Genomic DNA, 24642 nt, shown 5'->3' on the forward strand with positions numbered 1-24642 from the left:
CTGTTCGTTAAAATAAGGACTGTAGTCAGCAGCAGCTATAAGTGGCTTTAAAAAATCCTGAACTACACCCTGCAACGCCACCTAAATAGCACCCTATTCCCTACGTGGTGAACGACTTTAGACCAGGGCCATATGGGAGACAACCATGGTGTGTTTCCCCATTCCCGGTCGTTGAGAAACACAACCTCTAGTTCAGTGGTTCCTAACCTTTAATTTTTTTTTTTTTTAAATAAATAAATATCGGTTACTGTACCACCAACTGATTTTTGCTCTGCCCAGATTACTACCCCCCCCCGTGTGCATTTTACCCCCTGTGGTTAGACCAAGTGCCCCCAGGGGTCCCTATTACCCCTGGTTGATGGTTGGGAACCACTGCTCTAATCTACAGGGTCCCTGTTTGGGAACAGAGCACAGAGAGATCCATTCATACTGTAGTTCCCTGAGGCCCTTCTCCTTGTGCTGCCCCATACACACCCACACCGCATTACCCACGCTGCAACACTGACTCGTTATTAACAGAGCAGCCTTTATGGTGATGTTTAACACCACCACTTTAAGAGCAGTTTAACTAGCGTTATATGACAAATAAAACTTCTTGGCAGACATTTGTATTTTTTTTGAGGGGGAGAGCACACACAAAACACACACAACAACACACGCATTCCAGAGCAGTTCCACAGTGCTGGCCAATCAGCTACACCTCACAGTGCTGTGAGAGAGCTAGGGGACCATCACTCTCTCCTACAGCCTTCAGGCTGCTGTCAACACAATGTTGCCTCGCTAGCAGAGCCTTCCATCCCTCCTTTCCTAATCAAGCCAACCACCAAACATTGGGCCTACCAAACCACAGCTGTGACCTAGGACAACCCTGCTTCTCTACTACTGTCAGCACTCTGTGACCTGGCACACCCCTCTATTCCTCTTTTTCTCCATCTCTAACAAAAACGTACATCTAGCTAGTCTCTCAAAACAGCTAATTATCCTTCAGCTCTCCCCTAATAACAGATGTCAAACAAACACATTCCTAACAGCCTCAGTAAATAGTAAACTTCCTGGGTCACATTGGGTTTTCTTTGTGAGCACATCCAGGACGGATCGGGTGGGCTACAGCGCTCTAAGGGGTAAGCTCTGCTCACCACTCTCTGCCTGCCTCACACTCTACAATCCTGGGGTAAAGCTCACCGCTCACCATTCCACCACTCTACAATCCTGGGGTAAAGCTCACCGCTCACCATTCCACCACTCTACAATCCTGGGGTAAAGCTCACCGCTCACCATTCCACCACTCTACAATCCTGGGGTAAAGCTCCCCACTCCTGCCTGTCATTAGTGTGTCCTGATGAAGGCCGGCCCTGGCTTTAAGAGCATGAGGGAGACAGGCAGGAGAGAGGCCCACACACACACACACACACACACACACACACACACACACGCACGCACGCACACGCACACGCACACGCAGGCTTTAGCAGGCAGGCTGGATCATGTTCCTCGCTGCATCATACAACTCTGAGGTATTCTTATAGAGAGACCACTAATATTTACTGTACCACTAAGAGAAATATACATTAGCCGTTCCCGTGTCAGAAAAAAATGCATAGCAAAGACTACACTGAGATTGTATAACAGATGAATGAAACTCTCAAGCCAATATAAAACCTTGATCTGAGTTCTCTGTTGTGTAGGTCAGACTAGGTGACGCAGAGCCATTATACAGTTGGGACATTAAGGTTTCTACATTATGATGTATTAACATGACACTACAACATTCTATAGCAGCCATGTTAGAACCCCATTAACACTACAACATTCTATAGCAGCCATGTTAGAACCCCATTAACATGACACCACAACATTCTATAACAGCCATGTTAGAACCCCATTAACATGACACCACAACATTCTATAGCAGCCATGTTAGAACCCCATTAACACTACAACATTCTATAGCAGCCATGTTAGAACCCCATTAACATGACACTACAACATTCTATAACAGCCATGTTAGAACCCCATTAACATGACACTGCAACATTCTATAACAGCCATGTTAGAACCCCATTAACAAGACACTACAACATTCTATAACAGCCATGTTAGAACCCCCATTAACACTACAACATTCTATAACAGCCATGTTAGAACCCCATTAACACTACAACATTCTATAGCAGCCATGTTAGAACCCCATTAACACTACAACATTCTATAACAGCCATGTTAACTCCCCCAGTGATATAAAGCACTTACAGTGAGGGAAAAAAGTATTTGATCCCCTGCTGATTTTGTACATTTGCCCACTGACAAAGAAATTATCAGTCTATAATTTTAATGGTAGGTTTATTTGAACAGTGAGAGACAGAATAACAACAAAAAATCCAGAAAAACACATGTAAAATATGTTAGAAAATGATTTGCATTTTAATGAGGGAAATAAGTATTTGACCCCTCTGCAAAACATGACTTAGTACTTGGTGGCAAAACCCTTGTTGGCAATCACAGAGGTCAGACGTTTCTTGTAGTTGGCCACCAGGTTTGCACACATCTCAGGAGGGATTTTGTCCCACTCCTCTTTGCAGATCTTCTCCAAGTCATTAAGGTTTCGAGGCTGACGTTTGGCATCCCGAACCTTCAGCTCCCTCCACAGATTTTGTATGGGATTAAGGTCTGGAGACTGGCTAGGCCACTCCAGGACCTTAATGTGCTTCTTCTTGAGCCACTCCTTTGTTGCCTTGGCCGTGTGTTTTGGGTCATTGTCATGCTGGAATACCCATCCACGACCCATTTTCAATGCCCTGACTGAGGGAAGGAGGTTCACACCCAAGATTTGACAGTACATGGCCCCGTCCATCGTCCCTTTGATGCGGTGAAGTTGTCCTGTCCCCTTAGCAGAAAAACACCCCAAAGCATAATGTTTCCACCTCCATGTTTGACGGTGGGGATGGTATTCTTGGGGTCATAGGCAGCATTCCTCCTCCTCCAAACACGGCGAGTTGAGTTGATGCCAAAGAGCTCCATTTTGGTCTCATCTGACCACAACACTTTCACCCAGTTGTCCTCTGAATCATTCAGATGTTCATTGGCAAACTTCAGACGGGAATGTATATGTGCTTTCTTGAGCAGGGGGACCTTGCAGGCACTGCAAGATTTCAGTCCTTCACGGCGTAGTGTGTTACCAATTGTTTTCTTGGTGACTATGGTCCCAGCTGCCTTGAGATCATTGACAAGATCCCCCCATGTAGTTCTGGGCTGATTCCTCACCGTTCTCATGACCATTGCAACTCCACAAGGTGAGATCTTGCATGGAGCCCCAGGCCGAGGGAGATTGACAGTTCTTTTGTGTTTCTTCCATTTGCGAATAAAAGCACCAACTGTTGTCACCTTCTCACCAAGTTGCTTGGTGATGGTCTTGTAGCCCATTCCAGCCTTGTGTAGGTCTACAATCTTGTCCCTGACATCCTTGGAGAGCTCTTTGGTCTTGGACATGGTGGAGAGTTTGGAATCTGATTGATTGCTTCTGTGGACAGGTGGTCTTTTATACAGGTAACAAACAGATTAGGAGCACTCCCTTTAACCTGTTATGGCTAGGGGGCAGTATTTTCACAGCCGGATAAAAAACGTACCCGATTTAATCTGATTATTACTCCTGCCCAGAAACTAGAATATGCATATAATTATTAGGTTTGGATAGAAACTACTCCAAAGTTTCTAAAACTGTTTGAATGGTGTCTGTGAGTATAACAGAACTCATTTGGCAGGCCAAAACCTGAGAAGATTCTGTACAGGAAGTACCCTCTCTGACCATTTGTTGGCCTTCTTGATCATCTCTATCCAAAACAGGGGATCTCTGCTGTTACGTGACACTTCCTACGGCTCCCATAGGCTCTCAGAAGGCGGCAAAAAGCTGAATGGTGGCTTTGCAGGCCCTGACTGAAAAACATTAGCGCATTTTGATAGTGGTCGATCAGAGAACAGAGACGCGTGTTGGAGGCGACTCCATGTTTTTAATTCTTTCGTCTTTGAACGAAAACAACGACTCCCGGTCGGAATATTATCGCTTTTTTTACGAGAAAAATAACATAAAAATGGATTTTAAACAGCGGTTGACATGCTTCGAAGTACGGTAATGGAATATTTAGAATTTTTTTGTCACGAAACGCGTCGGGCTAACCCTTCGTCACCCTTGGATAGTGTCTTGAACACACGAACAAAACGCCGCTATTTGGATATAACTATGGATTATTTTGAACCAAACCAACATTTGTTATTGAAGTAGAAGTCCTGGGAGTGCATTCTGACGAAGAACAGCAAAGGTAATCAAACTTTTCTAATAGTAAATCTGAGTTTGGTGAGGGTCAAACTTGGTGCGTGTCAAAATAGCTAGCCTGTGATGACGTGCTATCTACTGAGAATATTGCAAAATGTGCTTTCACCGAAAAGCTATTTTAATATCGGACACCTTGATTGCATAAAGGAGTTCTGTATCTATAATTCTTAAAATAATTATGTTTTTTGTTAATGTTTATCGTGAGTAATTTAGTAAATTCACCGGATGTGTTCGGTGGGAATGCTAGTTCTGAACATCACATGCTAATGTAAAAAGCTGGTTTTTGATATAAATATGAACTTGATTGAACAAAACATGCATGTATTGTATAACATAATGTCCTAGGTGTGTCATCTGATGAAGATCAAAGGTTAGTGCTGCATTTAGCTGTGGTTTTGGTTTTTGTGACATTATATGCTAGCTTGAAAAATGGGTGTCTGATTATTTCTGGCTGGGTACTCTGCTGACATAATCTAATGTTTTGCTTTCGCTGTAAAGCCTTTTTGAAATCGGACAGTGTGGTTAGATTAACGAGAGTCTTGTCTTTAAAATGCTGTTAAATAGTCATATGTTTGAAAAATGGAAGTTTTCGGATTTTAGAGGAGTTTGTATTTCGCGCCACGCCCATCATTGGATATTGGAGCAGGTGTTCCGCTAGCGGAACGTCTAGATGTAAGAGGTTTTTAACATGACACTACAACATTCTATAACAGCCATGTTAACTCCCCCGTGGTATAAAGTACTTACAGTGAGGGAAAAAAGTATTTGATCCCGTTTCTTTTCTATTTCCCTCATTAAAGTGCAAATCAATTTATAACATTTTTGACATGCGTTTTTCTGGATTTTGTTGTTGTTATTCTGTCTCTCACTGTTCAAATAAACCTACCATTAAAATTATAGACTGATCATTTCTTTGTCAGTGGGCAAACGTACAAAATCAGCAGGGGATCAAATACTTTTTTCCCCTCACTAAGTAAAAATACTTTGAAGTAATTTTTTGTGGTATCTGTCAGGGAAGCAAACTAGTCACCTTTCGGTGACATTCGCCATTTTAAATCCAAAATAGGTGACCTAGGTCATTCGTGTAGATCCCATGAGAAGGGAGGGGGGGGCTTTGGATTACTACTGGCTGTAAACGAACGAGTGATGCGTTTGGAGCAATACTGGCTGTATCCAAGACTCAGCCAATCGTTCACATAACAGAATGCAGCATGCGACTGATGAGAAAAGAGACAACCAATTTGCTAGTTACAGTGCGCGCTCTGGAAAAACAGCTTGTCAGTTACAGCAGCGCGTCCCCTGAACTATAACGAAGAGGTAGGTGAAGCCTGACCATGGAGACAGGGGTGAGAAGGTGATGAATCATACTTCATGAGCTGTAATCGAAAAACAACTGGCATTTGGAAAGTTTGAGGTGTGTATCGTTTAGTATCTTGCTAGCTCGATCGAATTCTCCGTTAGCTAGCCAGAGAAATGTTGAGCAACATTAGCCAACTTAACTGATCAAATACTTGAGTTTATGGTGTATATAACAGGGTACTTTTTCCACCACTGAGCTCTGCATTAACATTAAATGGGGAATATAAAGAACATGCTATGTAGCTGAATATCGAGAATAAGAAGAAAATTCATCTAAAAAGAGCCGAACTCTAAACATATGGCTCTGTAGTGATGGTGGCTGTGGACGGACCATCAGTTCTGACTGACTAAAGGTGGGAAATGCCAAGTCTGGAACTATGTTGACCTCTACTACATCACACCTCAATGCTGCCTCTGGCTGAGGCTCACTGTGCTGTTACAGTCAGGTCCTATTCTGGAAGAGAGCAAATCTTTAATGGAGCTCTTTAAAAAAAAAAAAAAATGTAGGAGCTGGACCAGGTCCGACCAGGCCTTTTGTCCACAGGGACCCTTGAGGCCTCGTGTCAGAGCAGAGCGGAACGCGTTAGCAGGACAGAAACACATAAGGTCTAGAAATAAACCTTGTGGTTCTTCTGTCGGCTGACAGGCAGGAAGTGTGCCCACTGTGTGTCAGGGTGAAACCTCCCCCCCCCCCCCTTCTCAGGGGGACGTGGAATTATTAATTAATTTTAGCTGCTGTGACTTTAGTTCCCTCTTTCCGAGCACCAGAATAGGACAGGGCCAGAATAGGACAGGGCCAGAATAGGACAGGGCCAGAATAGGACAGGCTTCTGTCCTCCACTATGGAATTTGAACTTCACAGGCAAAGTGGTCATTTAAATTTAACTACATACTTTTACTAACTCAATTCAACAGGTAAAGTGGTCCCTTCCCTTCCCTCCTTCGTTCCCCCTCACCAGTTTCTGTGTGAGTCCTGGCGGTGCCCAGTCGTAGGTGATGGTGTTAAAGGTGGGGTCCTTCCTGGACACCACAGGGTTGGTGATGACCATGCGGTTACGTTTGTACACCCGGATACCCTTCACCTGTTACACAATGGAAAATGGAAAAGTACAGTATTTATGGCCTCAGGTGGTCAGAGGGTCTAAGCTGATGCCTCCAGAATACACATCCTACTGTAGCTGGATTCAACGCCGTCCCCTCTGCTATTTCACGTCTCTCTATTCCAGGCCTGGGCAACTCCTCGGGGGGGACTGATTGGTGTCACACTTTTGTCCACCAGCCCCAGTTAACACACCTAACTCCAATAATCAACTAATCATGATATTTAGTTAAAAATGCAAATAGTTTAAAATCAGGTGCGTTAGCTAGGGACAGGTGGGGGGGAGTGACACCAATCAGTCAATTCCCCCCCCCCCCCGAGGACTGGAATTGCCAAGACCTGCTCTATTCTATCCAATAAAATAACATGATTTATTTATTTAACCTTGATGAAGTCCCATTGACGTCAGAAGACCTCTTTTTTTACCCGGGATGCAGAATAACTTAATCTTCTTGGCGATATGAAATGCAGTGTATTCCACCTGAATTGTGTTTTTAAAAATGTTCAAAATGCATCAAATCAAAAAGATCACCTTGGCTGTCAGGTGGACGTATTTGGAGTCGGCGAGGAGACGACCCATCTTGTGATCGTCCTCTAGGTCTGAGCTGTGACCATGGTCTTCCACACTGCAGCCACACTGGGTACAGGCTTTTCTGGAGGCAGAGAATTCGTCATATATAAAAGGTAAAGTCATCCTCCAGTGTCCGGACACCCTGCATGCAGGGCAGAGTAGAACACGGCAGGGCAGAGTAGAACAGGGCAGATGATCATACAAAATAGCTAACATACATTCTTGTACAAAACACTTCCACTCTTTGTGATGGGTGGGTGTGTGCTTGGTTCTGATTGGTCCTTCGATCAGAACCAGCAACCTATGGATCTACTTGATCTCTCCAATGTATCCGTTTTTTTGTTCCTCTCTAATCAGGGACTGATTTAGACCTGGGACACCAGGTGGGTGATTCCTCTCCAATCAGGGACTGATTTAGACCTGGGACACCAGGTGGGTGCAATTTATTATCAAGTAGAACAGAAAACCAGCAGTGCTCCTGGAAACTCATAGGGTAGGATTTGAATACCCCTGGCCTAGGTTGAAGACATAGGTTAGAACAAGTCACATTCACAAGCTTTGGAAAATAAACTGATTCATGTCAAGAATTTTTCCTCATTTATGCAAAGAATTATGGGATATTATATTTTAGTTTTCCAACTAAAATATCTACAGGAAGTACCTCTTCATATCCACAGCAATAAAACAAAATCTATTTTTGTTTGGTTCAGCTGAACAACTATCAAAAGTTGTGTTTAGTCCTAAAGCTAAAAATGAAACTTATCTTAGGAATAGTTGAATGGGAGCAGTGGATTCTGGTCAGTTTAAGAACGGTGTGTTTATCATTGATTAGTCAGTGGCTGAATGCCAAATAGCCCCCTGTTCCCTATATAATGCACCACTTAACACGGCCCCTTGGGGGGGGGGGGCTCCACTGTTAACACGGCCCCTTGGGGGGGTGGGGCTCCACTGTTAACACGGCCCCTTGGGGGGCTCTGGTCAGAAGCAGTCTAGCGGAAAGGGTGCCATTTGGTAAAAGGACAATATTTCAGGACCATTCATCTTCCACTAGACACACACATCACCCCAAACAAAAACACTCCATTATGGCCATCGGCGGCAGAGAGGCAGTCAAGGCAAATGGAGCAAAAACATTCCAGAACCATTAGGGGAGAACTAAAAAAAGGGAACTAGGAAAACTTAGGAAGCCATCTTGCTTTACACCACTGCGTTGTGTGTAACGTTGGGGATAAATTACCTCCAGGAATGTGGGAGGAATCCAGAGCAGATCCCTTTACATGACAGACACGTTGCATCCTTCCCTACTAGAGCCGCTGACCACATCTGGGGAGAGAGGAGGAGAGGAGACAGACGATTAGACCAGGAATACAGGGAGGGAAACACTCAGTGGACCTGAGCCTCAGAGGCATTTGAAAGCTTCGTATCCTCAACTCATAAAGCATACAGACACCCCTTTGATGCGATTTATTAGGATCCTCATTAGCCTTGGACTGTAGGTTTGTTTTACTCCATGTGTAACTCTGTCTTGTTGTATGTTGTCGAACTGCTTTGCTTTATCTTGGGCAGGTCGCAGTTGTAAATGGGAACTTGTTCTCAACTAGCCTACCTGGTTAAATAAAGGTGAAATAAATACATTTTAAAAAAGGCAAATCATCTCACCGTGTGTGTGTGTGTGAACATGTTAAAGAGGAACTGAACCAAAACAGCCTGTGTGGCATCGATATTATTCAGAAACATCGATTGTAGTCCTAACATTGCGCAAAAATATTGAAGTACGATAACTTTTGGTCATAACAACTGGCCTACCTGGTTAAATAAAAATGAGAAATAAATAAAATGCCAACATCAACAGGTAGTCTTACTGGGGGTCACATAACGAAATAGACATTACAGACAAAAATACTTTACATACATTTAAAAACATGAACATGCACGCATCTTTCAGTACACACACACACAACCAGTAGGTCACATGGAGGAGAGGCGCTGTGCCATGAGGTGTTGCTTTATCCATTTTATTGAAACCAGGTTTAATGTTTATTTGAGCAATATAAGAAGGGAGTTCCATGCATTCATGGCTCTGTATAATACATGTCCATTTCCTTGATGTACAGCCCTCTGTTTACAATGAAGATCAAGATGTGCCGCTCTGTTCTGGGCCAGCTCCTTGCAGCACTTGACTGGACAATTATCAAGATAAAACTAGAGCCTGCAGGACTTGCTTGTGGAATGCATTGCCAAAAATAAAAAAGCAGAGCATTTCTTTATTACGGCCAGACCTCTCCCCATCTTTACAACCATTGAATCTGTGTTTTGACCATGACAGTTTACAATCTAAGGTAACGCCAAGTAATTTAGTCTCCTCAACTTGTTCAACAGCCACACCATTCATTACCAGATTCAGCTGAGGTCTAGAACTTAAGGAATGTTTTGTACCAAATACAATGCTCTTAGGTTTTAGAGATGTTCAGGACCAGTTTATTACTTATTATGACGGGCCACCCATTCCAAAACAGACTGCAACTCTTTGTTAAGGGTTTCAATGACTTCATTAGCTGTGGTTGCTGATGCGTATATGGTTGAATCATCAGCATACATGGACACACAGGCTTTTGTTTAATACCAGTGGCAGGTCATTGGAACATCATTTAGAAACACACTCACAGGGCCGTATACACACACACACACACACACACACACACACACACACAATAATAGTGAAGACATCAAAACTATGAAATAACACATATGGAATCATGTAGTAACCAAAAAAATATATATATATAAAAAAAAAAAGTTAAACAAAATCAAAATATATTTTACATTTGAGATTCTTGAAAATAGCCACCATTTCAGACTCCTAAAACATTAGAAGGTTGAGCAGAGTGACATCACAGATTACAGATACACTGAAACTCTCCCACGACTAGAATGATGTCATTGAGACTGGATTTTTATTTTATTTTTATTTTTTATGACACTTAAGATACAATTATATCCAATAGTAACCTAAAAGCATTAAGAAGAAGAGAAAAAAAACAGAAAAAATTCCCACAACTGTGTGTGTGTGTGTGTGTGTGTGTGTGTGTGTGCAGTTTGTACATGGACGATCCCTGTGATGAAGCAGCCCTGTCCTGTGTATCCTGCAGCAGCGTGCTGTCTAACTCTCTCGCTCTGTGTCTGTGTGTCTGTGTGTGTGTGACTGCGTGATCCTCCAATATAATTCTGTAGTGATTGGTCTGACTTATAAGCCAACTCTTCCTGAATGCGTCAACTCAGTCTAAACAAGCTCATGAATGAACAGTTTCGAATAGACTTGAAGATGTTTATTTTAAACTTGGGACCTGAGCCAGGTTGTTTTTGTCTCTCTCTCTATTGGACAAAGCCTGATGAAGCCCCAAAATAAGATCTGGTGCAACCAATTACCTTCAGAAGTCACATTATTTAACTAATAATGTCCACCTGTGTGCTACCTAAGTGTCACATGATCTCAGTAATATATATAACAAACATACACACACCTGTTCTGAAAGGCCCCAGAGTCTGCAACACCACTAAGCAAGGGACACCACTAAGCTAGGGGCACCATGAAGACCAAGGAGCTCTCCAAACAGGTCAAGAACAAAATTGTGGAGGTTATAAAAAAAATATCTGAAACTTTGAACATCCCACAGTTAAATCCATTATAAAAAAAATGTAAAGAATATGGCGCCACAACACACCTGCCAAGAGAGGGCTGCCCACCAGAACTCACGGACCAGGCAAGGAAGGCATTAATCAGAGAAGCAACAAAGAGACCAAGGATAACCCTGAAGGAGCTACAAAGCTCCACAGCAGAGATTGGAGTATCTGTCCATAGGACCACTTTAAGCAGTACACTCCACAGAGCTGGGCTTTACGGAAGAGTGGCCAGAAAAAAGCCATTGCTTAAAGAAAAAAATAAGCAAAACACATTTGGTGTTCACCAAAAGGCATGTGGGAGACTCCCCAAACATATGGTAGAAGGTACACTGGTCAGATGAGACATAAATGTAGCTTTTTGGCCATCAAGGAAAATGCTATGTCTGGCGCAAACCCAACACCTCTCCTCACCCCGAGAACACCATCCCCAGCATCATGCTGTGGGGATGTTTTTCATTGGCAGGGACTGGGAAACTGGTCAGGATTGAAGGATGGCGCTAAATATAGGGAAATTCTTGAGGGAAACCTGTTTCAGTCTTCCAGAGATTTGAGACTGGGACGGAGGTTCACCTTCCAGCAGGACAATGACCGTAAGCAACACTTGAGTTGTTTAAGGGGAAACATTTAAATGTCTTGGAAGGGCCTAGTCAAAGCCCAGACCTCAATCCAATTGAGAATCTGTGGTATGACTTAAAGATTGCTGTACACCAGCAGAAGCCAATCCTACTTGAAGGAGCTGGACCTGTTTTGCCTTGAAGAATGGGCAAACATCCCATTGGCTAGATGTGCCAAGCTTATAGAGACATACCCCAAGAGACTTGCAGCTGTAATTTCTGCAAAAGGTGGTTCAGTTGTGTCTTTGTTTGGTTCACAAAAAAAAGATGTAGCATCTTCAAAGTGGTTCGAGTAAATCAAATGATACAAACAAAATCAAAATACAAAATCTATTTTAATTCCAGGTTGTAAGGCAACAAAATAGGAAAAATGCCAAGGGGGGGGGGGGTGAACACTTTCGCAAGCCGCTAATCTTATTCATTGAGATCTAAAAGGCAAAAAAAAAAAAACTCATCCATGATCAGTACTCCTACTCGGAGACACTTTTCTGAAGAGGGACCAATGAGTACAGCATCGTGTGCCTGACCCCTCCCCTCCCTCTGGTCCCGGTCTATTTATAATCCATGATGTTGCAGAGTAGACTGCCAAAGCCAGCTCTGCTTTATGTACAAAGCACCATCATCGATCACTCTGTCCTTCACAGGAATACAGAGAAGAGACATGACAGAGACATGGGACTCGAAGGACACACAGGACAGAGGGCCCGTTCAAAATGGCACCCTAATCCCTATATAGGGCTCTACTTTTGACCAGAGCTCATAGGGGTGCCATTCCCCAGGCAGCACTTCTGTTCTGAAAGTGTCTGTTGAAAAGGTTAAGCAGACAGCATTAGAAACAGGAGAGCAACAAAACAAACTAGGAGGGCAACCATGGTATCAAATCCCTTTGTAATCCACAGCTTTGATGGCTGTCGGTCAGGGTAAATAGGTGTCAATGCAGGCAGGGTGAGGCAGCCACTTCGGCTTGGCAGACGTCTGTTATGCACTAATGTGAACGCCAAAGTAAACAACTGGTCTGAATGACAATGTTGTTCACTCAGAGGTGGCGCACACACACAAACAACTTACAGACGATCACACACGACAAGCTGCAGGTTCTCTCAAACCAGAAAAAAATGGTGTGATTTATCGAGCCACAATAACCCAGTCAGTCTTTATGCTTGGAGTATAAATACATAACGAGTGAGATATGCAAGTTACATTTTGCTGCCTAAATAGTGAGATATGCTAGCTACATATTTCTGCGTCAATAATGAGATGTTGGCTACATATTTCTCCATAAATAGTGAGATATGCTAGCTACATATTTCTCCGTAAATAGTATTGCTATGAAAAAAAAAAAAAAGTAAATAGACTTTCATTGCAACCACATTAGGGTGTGAAAATAAGAAATTGTGTGCTGCCTAAAAACCAATGTCCCTTTAGTCGGACGGGAAGAGTGATGAAATGAGCAAAGCGAAGTATGTGTGGAGGATCTATTTTTCGTTGTAAAGGATAAGGGCTGTAATGTTGTAACGGCTCTGTCGTTCTAAACACGTTAAGTATCAAGTTAGGAACTCAGCCAGAGCCGGGTGGAGAACTGAAGGGTCTAATAGCTCTAGGAAAGACTTGGATGGAGGAGGCCACGTCTAAACTGAAGTGGGTCAGCTCAAGAGCCTCTAGTCTTCAATAAACACACGTTGACGCATCCAATCAACTATAAATAGACGATTGTAGATGAATAGAATAAAATACCGCACTGTCCTTTTTGTAATAACATATTTATTGTAGCTTACTGCTCATCAAACTCAGTTTATCGATTGGACTGTGGAATACTTTGTTTCTGAAACACTGAGGTCTTTCATGAACTCTTCCTTCCCTATTGTAGAGTCGAGGAGTTCAGCGTAGGGTTCAGAACCGTTTTCAGAGAATTGTTAAAATGTGTCACTCCTCAATATGACAACATTGTGGGAGTACAAGAACACGGCGCGAGGAGAAGACTACAAGAACACGGTTGGGGTGTTGTTGAAATTTACTTTTGACTAGAACTCATAGGGTTGCAGGCGGAGAGACAGCGGACTGTAACAAGAGGTGCCAACCCCAAGCAGCACTTCTGTTCTGAAAGGTGCTTGGTGAAAAGGTTAAGCAGACAGCATTAGAAACAGGAGAGCAACAAAACAAACTAGGAGGGCAACCATGGTATCAAATCCCTTTGTAATCCACAGCTTTGATGGCTGTCGGTCAGGGTAAATAGAAGGTGTCAATGCAGGCAGGGTGAGGCAGCCACTTCGGCTTGGCAGACGTCTGTTATGCACTAATGTGACCGCCAAAGTAAACAACTGGTCTGAATGACAATGTTGTTCACTCAGAGGTGGCGCACACACACAAACAACTTACAGACGATCACACACGACAAGCTGCAGGTTCTCTCAAACCAGAAAAAAATGTGATTTGTAGAGCAGCAATAGTGTTGCTAGTTACCTATTTCCCTGTATATATAGTGTTGCTAGCTACCCGTTTCTCTGTATATATATATAGTGTTGCTAGCTACCCATTTCTCCGTATATATAGTGTTGCAAGTTACATATTTCTCTGTAAAGAGTGTTGCTATGAATATTTACTTATTTGACTTTCATTGCAACCGCATTAGGGTGTTAAATGAAGAAAAGTTGTGTGTTGCCTTAAAACCAATGTCCCTTTAGTCGGACGGGAAGAGTGATGAAATGAGCAAAGCGAAGTATGTGTGGAGGATCTATTTTTCGTTGTAAAGGATAAGGGCTGTAATGTTGTAACGGCTCTGTCGTTCTAAACACGTTAAGTATCAAGTTAGGAACTCAGCCAGAGCCGGGTGGAGAACTGAAGGGCCTAATAGCTCTAGGAAAGACTTGGATGGAGGAGGCCACGTCTAAACTGAAGTGGGTCAGCTCAAGAGCCTCTAGTCTTCAATACACACACGTTGACGCATCCAATCAACTAGAAATAGACGATTGTAGATGAATAGAATAAAATACCGCACTGTCCTTTTTGTAATAACATATTTATTGTAGCTTACTGCTCATCAAACTCAGTTTATCGATTGGACTGTGGAATACTTTGTTTCTGAAACACTGAGGTCTTTCATGAACTCTTCCTTCCCTATTGTAGAGTCGAGGAGTTCAGCGTAGGGTTCAGAACCGTTTTCAGAGAATTGTTAAAATGTGTCACTCCTCAATATGACAACATTGTGGGAGTACAAGAACAGGGTTGGGGTTGTTGTTGAAATGTAGGAAAGTATTTTAATGAGTCTGTCCTGTTGAATTGATCCGTCTTCGTCTCTAGTATGACAGGAGGAATAGCTGTGACACAGAAACAGACTAGACCAAGACTCCGTCCCAAAAGGCGCTCTATTCCCTATCTAGCGCACTACTTCTTTAACCAAGACCCATAGGGCTCTAGACAACAGTAGGGCGCCTCCCACAGGGAGGGAAAGGTCATTTTTGGCTGGGATCATCTGCAGCACAACAATGTGTGAATTCAGGATACATCCGTAGGGACGGTCAAGTAAGCTTAAGAGAGAGAGACGGACGGTCAAGCTATTTCAGAGAGGATTTTAGAAAGGTTGTGGCTTAGTTTTTGGTATTTCATAAACGGTCTAAAGCAGCTCACCATAGACAGGTGGTTGTTAGAGGACACGGCTTTCGATATCAGACTAAGACCTTTCAACACCATGCATACCGTAGCCAGTGAAAACTCTTTGTTAGAGGACACTGCTTTCAATATTTGTATTTATTATGAAATCCCCATTGCTCTTCCTCTCCGTCCAACTAAATTAAGGCAGTTTATAAAATGTTTAAAACATTACAATACATTCACAGATTTCACAACATACTGTGTGACCTTTAGCCCCTACACTACCACATATCTACAGTACTAAATCCATGTGTATATAGTGCATATGTTATCGTGTGTACAGTAGGCATGTGTCCGTTCCCGCTGTTCCAATATCAGACTAAGATTCAATACATGCATACCGTGCTCAGTCAACGAGTATCACACTTTCTTCAATTAGACCTTCCATTAAAAAGATCAGACACAGCTTAAATGACCCATAGAGGTCAAAATAAATGCTCTACAGTGCCGTCGGAAAGTATTCAGACCCCATGACTTACATTTTGTTACGTTACAGTCTTATACTAAAATTTGATTAAATTGTTTCTTTCACCCCCCCCCTCATCAATCTACACACAATACCCAATAATGACAAAGAAAAAACAACTATAGATTTTTGCAAATGTATAAAAGAACAGAAATATCAGTATTCAGAACCTTTACTCAGTACTTTGGCAGCGATTACAGCCTCGAGTCTTCTTGGGTATGACGCTACAAGCTTGGCACACCTGTATTTGGGGAGTTTCTCCCATTCTTCTCTGTAGATCCTCTCAAGCTCTGTCAGGTTGGATGGGGAGCGTCGCTGCACAGCTATTTTCAAGTCTCTCCAGACGTGTTCGATCAGGTTTAAGTCCGGGTTCTGGCTGGGCCACTCATGGACATTCAGAGACTTGTCCTGAAGCCACTCCTGCATTGTCTTGGCTGTGTGCTTAGGGTCGTTTGTCCTGTTGGAAGGTGAACCTTCGCCCCCAGTCTGAGGTCCTGAGCGCTCTGGAGCAGGTTTTCATCAAGGATCTCTTTACTTATATCTTATCATCTTTCCCTCCATCCTGACTAATCTTCCAGTCCCTGACACTGAAAAACATCCCAAAAGCATGACGCTGCTGCTGCCACCGCCATGCCTCACCGTGGCTTGGTCTTTGCTCTGACATGCTGTGGGACCTTATGTAGACTGGTGTTTGCACCTTTCCAATTCATGTCCAATCAATCTAATTTACTACAGGTGGACTCCAATCAAGTTGTTTAAACATCTCATCCAATCAAATTGTAGAAACATCTCAAGGATGATCAATGGAAACAGGATGCACCTGAGCTCAATTTCAAGTCTCATAGCAAAGTCTCATAGCAAAGGCATTTCTGTGTTTTCACTTTGTCATTATGGGGTAATTGTGTGTAGACTGATGAGGGGGGAAAGATATAAGGCTGTAACATAACAAAATGTGGAAAAAGGAGTCTTTCCGAATGCACTGTATGTAGGGAGATAAACCTTTTTTTTTTTTTAAAACATCAGTCTTGGTGGATTACTGGTCAGAATATAACGTTTTGCATTCCTATAAGAAAACCTATCACCACTGTTCCTCACAGAACACTGACAGGGTCAGGTTCAAGAAGTGGACAGGTTACACTAACAGACTAGTACAGACAGCAGTGAAAAACACTACAGGAAATATGGAAGATTATGCATAGATTTTGTGGTTGCTGCTACAATTATTGTTTGTTTTTTTAACACTTTAAAAAAAAAAAATGTATGAAAACATTTACAAGTGTGTTTCACTCACCTTCTCTATTCCAGAGGTCAAATCCATAGTCCTCAAGTTGAAGGGCTGAGATACAGTTCCAAAGAGAAATGTAGCCTATCTGGAGGTGTGTTGGATAGCTCTGCTCTCTTCAGAGAACTGTGGTGAACTCCACTACTATGGTTTTCTGCTGCACACGAGTCTGACAAAGAAGGCTTAAATGACTGGCCGCTGGGATTCCCTGGAACACCCGTGCCAACCCAATCGCAGCAAAGTAAAACACCCCACAACCAATAGAATTCCAGTGGTATTTTCCCCTCCTCCTCCCACTTTTTTTTTTAATTTTTCTTCCCCTTTCTCTTTCTTACAAATTGGGAACACCCATTGTCTGGATCAGATAGAGACATGACCTCACTGGTGAGTGAGGATGCAATATCAGGCCCCAGGAATGCACTAGTCACATAGTACCCGTCCCAAGAGGCACCCTGCCCCTCTACATAGTGCACTACTTTGACCACGACCTATAGGCTCCTAACGTAGAGACTAGGGTGCTAATTGGGACACATTAATAGTTGTGATCTCTTGCTGTTAGGGAGATGTTTCCTGTGCTTTTTAAACCAAAGAGCTTTATTTTGCCTTTTTATGGAAGTGGGTGAACAGGAAGGAGGACAGGAGTACAGACCCAAAACAATGGTCAGCGGTTGAGATTGTTGGGCCGCACCAGCACACACACACACACACACACACTTTGAAGATAATTACAGGTGGGTCGGCTGAGACAGTCGGTCATGCACACAAACTCTAGAAATGATACAATTATTATTATTATTATAATAACCTCATTCCAATGTTCTGTTTTTCTAACATCTGTGACTGAGCCCCACGTTGCATAACAATACCCCATAATGACAAAGTGAAAATAACAAGCCATACAATTGTTCTACTACAAGTATGTTGTCATACAGGATGACCCATTCATTCAAAACACTATCCAGAGATAAGACACAAGGAAGGTGCAGCAGATATTTGTTTTATTTAAAAATGTTTGAGCGATACTTTTGAGACCAATGCTTATATTATTATTGATACACATATCACAACAAAGTCATGAAAAAGTTGCATTATATAGAAAAAACTTCAAAAAAAAAAAAAGTTAAATTACTTTATATGAATTTAATAATAAAATAACTTCACTAAAGTGTTCACTTCACTTGGACACTGACACATCGGTGGAATCATCAATACAGTAATTGACCTGACTGCTTTGGGACCATGGTGATTGTGTCAATCTCCAGTTATTACATGGGATACTGTACATTGAACTCTTTACACAAATCCCTCACCTTTAGAATAGAATGTACAATATAAATAGATTTATCTCAACCTTTAACCTACTAACCCTCAATCTTACAGAAGTCTAGCTCTCCTGGAGGGGGGGGTAGGACAATAAGATCTGCTAAAACATTTCATCTAAAAGAGAAAAAAATAAAAATACTGGCTTCTGAAAATATGTTGAGGAGACGGGGTGAATCATCTCAAATGGCATTTCTTCCTCTGCTCAGCTCTTTCTCAAAATGTCAGAATGTTATACGAGAGAGGACGAGAGGAATTGAGGAATGACTTTTTAAGATGTATCCTTTTTGGATCAGGAAATGAAATGGAAGCGCTCAGGAGAATGGCTGGCAAGTGATGGTTTCAGACACTGTTGGACTAAAACACCAGCTCAACAGAACCCATACGATCAAAACAGTCTTCTATTGTTTTGAACTATGATTGGTCCAAATCAGTAGAGAAAAGAAACTGGCAACAGAACATGAGGTTGACATCAGAGCATAAAGATCGCATTCTAAACAGCACCACATCCCCTATATAGTACACTACTTTTGACCAGGGCCCAACAGTAGTGCACTGCATAGGGAATAGGGTGCCTTTTGGGAAGCAGACAATAAAGACAACAGAAACATGTAAACAGTAAACTCCAAGGTAACTTGTCTTGTCTACATTGATTGAAGTGGACTTAACAGGTAACATCAATAAGGGACCATATATTTCACCTGGTCAGTCTATGTCATGGAAAGAGCAGGTGTTCTTAATGTTTTGTACACTCATTGCACATAACTCTGTCCTCTCAGACACTATATAACCACAGTATTGACTGTTATATCTGGAGTATTTCTCCTGTCTTATCCAGTGTCATTTGTGAATTTAAGTATGCTCCCTCTAATTCTCTCCCTCCCGGAGGACTTGAGCCCTGGGACCATGCCTCAGGACTCCTTGCTGTCCCCAGTCCACCTGGTCGTGCTGCTGCTCCAGTTTAAACTGTTCTGCCTGCGGCTATGGAACCCTGACATGTTCACCGGACGTGCTACCTTGTCCCGGACCTGCTGTTTTGGACTCGCTCTACCGCACCTGCTGTCTCTAACTCTGAATGATCGGCTATGAAAAGCTAAATAACATTTACTCCTGAGGTGCTGACCTGTTGCACCCTCGACAACCACTGTGATTATTATTATTTGACCATGCTGGTCATCTATGAACAACTTGGCCATGTTCTGTTATAATCTCCACCCAGCACAGCCAGAAGAGGACTGGCCACCCCTCATAGCCTGGTTCCTCTCTAGGTTTCTTGCCTTTCTAGGGAGTTTTTCCTAGCCACCGTGCTTCTACACCTGCATTGCTTGCTGTTTGGGGTTTTGGGCTGGGTTTCTGTACAGCACTTTGAGATATCAGCTGATGTAAGAAGGGCTTTATAAATACATTTGATTGATTGATTGATTTTGACCAGAGCCCCAGTTAAAAGTAGTGCACTACATAGGGAATAGACCCCTAAGGGCCCTCTTCAAAAGTAGTGCACTCTGTAGGGAATAGGGTACCATTTCAGATGCAACATCCATCTATCCCTTTTCTTAGGGTCCCTCCACCACACTGGCAGGTAACCAACCAGGACCAGTATCAACCCTTAACCACTACTCCCTAGGCAGGAAACCAACCCTTAACCACTACTCCCTAGACAGGAAACCAACCCTTAACCACTACTCCCTAGGCAGGAAACCAACCCTTAACCACTACTCCCTAGGCAGGTAACCAACCCTTAACCACTACTCACTAGGCAGGAAACCAACCCTTAACCACTACTCCCTAGGCAGGTAACCAACGCTTAACCACTACTCCCTAGGCAGGAAACCAACCCTTAACTACTACACCCTAGGCAGGAAACCAACCCTTAACCACTACTCCCTAGGCAGGTAACCAACCCTTAACCACTACTCCCTAGACAGGAAACCAACCCTTAACCACTACTCCCTAGGCAGGAAACCAACCCAGAATCAACCCTTAACCACTACTCCCTAGGCAGGAAACCAACCCTTAACCACTACTCCCTAGGCAGGTAACCAACCCTTAACCACTACTCCCTAGGCAGGAAACCAACCCAGAATCAACCCTTAACCACTACTCCCTAGGTACATACATCTGGATCACATACTGTAGATATGGAAAATACATTCAATACATATATTGATAGAATATATTTAAAGTGTTTGAGATGAGGTGCATTTGATGATTTGGCTTGACGTTTGGAGTAATCTTTACTCCCCGACCCGAGGTCCCGTTGCTCCCCGACCCGGGGTCCCCGTTGCACCCCGACCCGGGGTCCCGTTGCACCCCGACCCGGGGTCCCGTTGCTCCCTGACCCGGGGTCCCGTTGCTCCCCGACCCGGGGTCCCCGTTGCTCCCCGACCCGGGGTCCCCGTTGCACCCCGACCCGGGGTCCCGTTTCTCCCAGACCCGGGGTCCCGTTGCTCCCCCCGACCCGGGGTCCCGTTGCTCCCCCCGACCCGGGGTCCCGTTGCACCCCCGACCCGGGGTCCCGTTGCTCCCCGACCCGGGGTCCCGTTACACCCCCCCCGACCCGGGGTCCCGTTACACCCCCCGACCCGGGGTCACATACGGGACATTACGGGAAATACTTTCAAAATGATTTCTAGAACAGTGAGGGACAGAAAGCGCTATCGGGGATGACACACAGACATATAATATTTTCAGTTTTATTTGACTAGATATTTAGTTATAGATCAGACCTGGCTCACATGTTGTATGTACATCGTGGACAAAACATTAAGAACACCTGCTCTTTCCATGACAGACTGACCAGGTGAATTCAGGTGAAGGCTATGATCCCTTATTGATGTCACTTGTTAAAACCACTTCAATCTGTGTTGATGAAGGGGAGGAGACAGGTTAAAGAAGGATTTTTAAGCCTTGAGACAATTGAGACATGGATTGTGTATGTGTGCCATTCAGAGGGTGGGCAAGACCAAAGATTTAAGTGCCATTGAATGGGATATGGTAGTAGGTGCCAGGCGCACCGGTTTGGGTCAAGAACTGCAATGATGCTGGATTTTTCATAGTCAACAGTTTCCCGTGTGTTTCAAGAAGGGTGGTCCACCAGCCAAAGGACATCCAGCCAACTGGACACAACTGTGGGAAGCATTGGAGTCGACATGGGCCAGCATCCCTGTGGAACACTTTCGATACCTTGTAGAGTCCAATGCCCCGACGAATTGAGTCTGTTCTGACGGAAAACAGGGGGTGCAACTCAATATTAGGAAGGTGTCCTTAAATGTTTTGTACACTCAGTGTATTTGAAATACTATTGAAAACATATTTGAGGTACGCTTAATTTGGCCATTTGGGACTATTCCATTGTGTCATGTACTGTGCGATGATATATACCTCCAGGGTGCACTATGTATTCCCATCAGAGCAGTGCACCGTGATGATAAGGCGGTAGAATGTCCTCTACTCACCCTAATAAGCTTTGCTTTATGATAATGACCATATCAAACAAAATGTATTAAAGAGTGTGTGTGTCTCCTCTCTGTTCACCCACTGTCCTACGGAGGAGCTCCACCCTACGACGCAGGACTCTTAGCCAGGAGTGTGACCTGACCCTTGAAGTATCGTACACCTCTTTTTCCTGACCCCGTTCCTCTAGCAACCCCCCCCCCCCACCCCAATGGTCACGTTGGGCCCGATGGCGCAGCTCTCTACTATCGGGGCTGTAAGGTCCTGGAGAGACACAGAGCAATGACATGTTAGAACAGGGCATGTAATCATAAACCTGATATAGGATCAGGTCCTGTCCATAGAAAATCTGGTTAAAACAGGGCATGTATTCATAAACCTGATCTAGGATCAGGTCCTGTCCTGTCCATAGAATCGTATTCATTTTGATCTAAAAGGCAAAGCTGATGCTCTGGATTCCTACTGCGTGTGAAGTCCTGTTATTTTGCTGGTCCTGAGGCGCCCTCTTGTGGGACGTATGTGTAAACGTGTGGTTACTGTGCCGTTACAGTGTGTATGGGCTTGAAACCTTCTACCACCGTCTACTAGTGCATATTCAGAAACAACCCCTAGCCTCTAATCCTTGGACACTTGTGTAGATCTGAAAGGAAGGATAAGGTGTCAGCAATATGGAGGAAATACCACCAAGCCAACCAGAGGACAGCAATATGGAGGAAATACCACCAAGCCAACCAGAGGACAGCAATATGGAGGAAATACCACCAAGCCAACCAGAGGACAGCAATATGGAGGAAATACCACCAAGCCAACCAGAGGACAGCAATATGGAGGAAATACCACCAAGCCAACCAGAGGACAGCAATATGGAGGAAATACCACCAAGCCAACCAGAGGACAGCAATATGGAGGAAATACCACCAAGCCAACCAGAGGACAGCAATATGGAGGAAATACCACCAAGCCAACCAGAGGACAGCAATATGGAGGAAATACCACCAAGCCAACCAGAGGACAGCAATATGGAGGAAATACCACCAAGCCAACCAGAGGACAGCAATATGGAGGAAATACCACCAAGCCAACCAGAGGACAGCAATATGGAGGAAATACCACCAAGCCAACCAGAGGACAGCAATATGGAGGAAATACCACCAAGCCAACCAGAGGACAGCAATATGGAGGAAATACCACCAAGCCAACCAGAGGACAGCAATATGGAGGAAATACCACCAAGCCAACCAGAAGACAGCAATATGGAGGAAATACCACCAAGCCAACCAGAGGACAGCAATATGGAGGAAATACCACCAAGCCAACCAGAAGACAGCAATATGGAGGAAATACCACCAAGCCAACCAGAGGACAGCAATATGGAGGAAATACCACCAAGCCAACCAGAGGACAGCAATATGGAGGAAATACCACCAAGCCAACCAGAGGACAGCAATATGGAGGAAATACCACCAAGCCAACCAGAGGACAGCAATATGGAGGAAATACCACCAAGCCAACCAGAGGACAGCAATATGGAGGAAATACCACCAAGCCAACCAGAAGACAGCAATATGGAGGAAATACCACCAAGCCAACCAGAAGACAGCAATATGGAGGAAATACCACCAAGCCAACCAGAGGACAGCAATATGGAGGAAATACCACCAAGCCAACCAGAAGACAGCAATATGGAGGTAATACCACCAAGCCAACCAGAAGACAGCAATATGGAGGAAATACCACCAAGCCAACCAGAGGACAGCAATATGGAGGAAATACCACCAAGCCAACCAGAGGACAGCAATATGGAGGAAATACCACCAAGCCAACCAGAAGACAGCAATATGGAGGAAATACCACCAAGCCAACCAGAGGACAGCAATATGGAGGAAATACCACCAAGCCAACCAGAGGACAGCAATATGGAGGAAATACCACCAAGCCAACCAGAGGACAGCAATATGGAGGAAATACCACCAAGCCAACCAGAGGACAGCAATATGGAGGAAATACCACCAAGCCAACCAGAGGACAGCAATATGGAGGAAATACCACCAAGCCAACCAGAGGACAGCAATATGGAGGAAATACCACCAAGCCAACCAGAGGACAGCAATATGGAGGAAATACCACCAAGCCAACCAGAGGACAGCAATATGGAGGAAATACCACCAAGCCAACCAGAGGACAGCAATATGGAGGAAATACCACCAAGCCAACCAGAGGACAGCAATATGGAGGAAATACCACCAAGCCAACCAGAGGACAGCAATATGGAGGAAATACCACCAAGCCAACCAGAGGACAGCAATATGGAGGAAATACCACCAAGCCAACCAGAGGACAGCAATATGGAGGAAATACCACCAAGCCAACCAGAGGACAGCAATATGGAGGAAATACCACCAAGCCAACCAGAGGACAGCAATATGGAGGAAATACCACCAAGCCAACCAGAGGACAGCAATATGGAGGAAATACCACCAAGCCAACCAGAGGACAGCAATATGGAGGAAATACCACCAAGCCAACCAGAGGACAGCAATATGGAGGAAATACCACCAAGCCAACCAGAGGACAGCAATATGGAGGAAATACCACCAAGCCAACCAGAAGACAGCAATATGGAGGAAATACCACCAAGCCAACCAGAGGACAGCAATATGGAGGAAATACCACCAAGCCAACCAGAGGACAGCAATATGGAGGAAATACCACCAAGCCAACCAGAGGACAGCAATATGGAGGAAATACCACCAAGCCAACCAGAAGACAGCAATATGGAGGAAATACCACCAAGCCAACCAGAGGACAGCAATATGGAGGAA

General features: G+C 43.9%; 1 protein-coding gene across 1 annotated transcript in view; it reads right to left on the reverse strand.

Moving 5' to 3' along the window:
- lmcd1 (LIM and cysteine-rich domains 1) overlaps positions 1-17223 on the reverse strand; it is a 30642-nt gene extending 13419 nt beyond the window's left edge. Inside the window, exons 1-4 of the mRNA XM_014134099.2 lie at positions 17057-17223; positions 8594-8679; positions 7318-7438; positions 6643-6768 (exon numbers count right to left, since the gene is read on the reverse strand). Of these exons, the coding sequence (XP_013989574.1) occupies positions 6643-6768; positions 7318-7438; positions 8594-8679; positions 17057-17083 (360 nt within the window). The 5' untranslated portion in view covers positions 17084-17223. The remainder of the gene's footprint in view (positions 1-6642; positions 6769-7317; positions 7439-8593; positions 8680-17056) is intronic.
- Positions 17224-24642: the final 7419 nt, after the last annotated feature.

Source organism: Salmo salar, chromosome ssa12 (genome assembly GCF_905237065.1).
Source record: "Salmo salar chromosome ssa12, Ssal_v3.1, whole genome shotgun sequence".
NCBI classification, from domain to species: domain Eukaryota; kingdom Metazoa; phylum Chordata; class Actinopteri; order Salmoniformes; family Salmonidae; genus Salmo; species Salmo salar.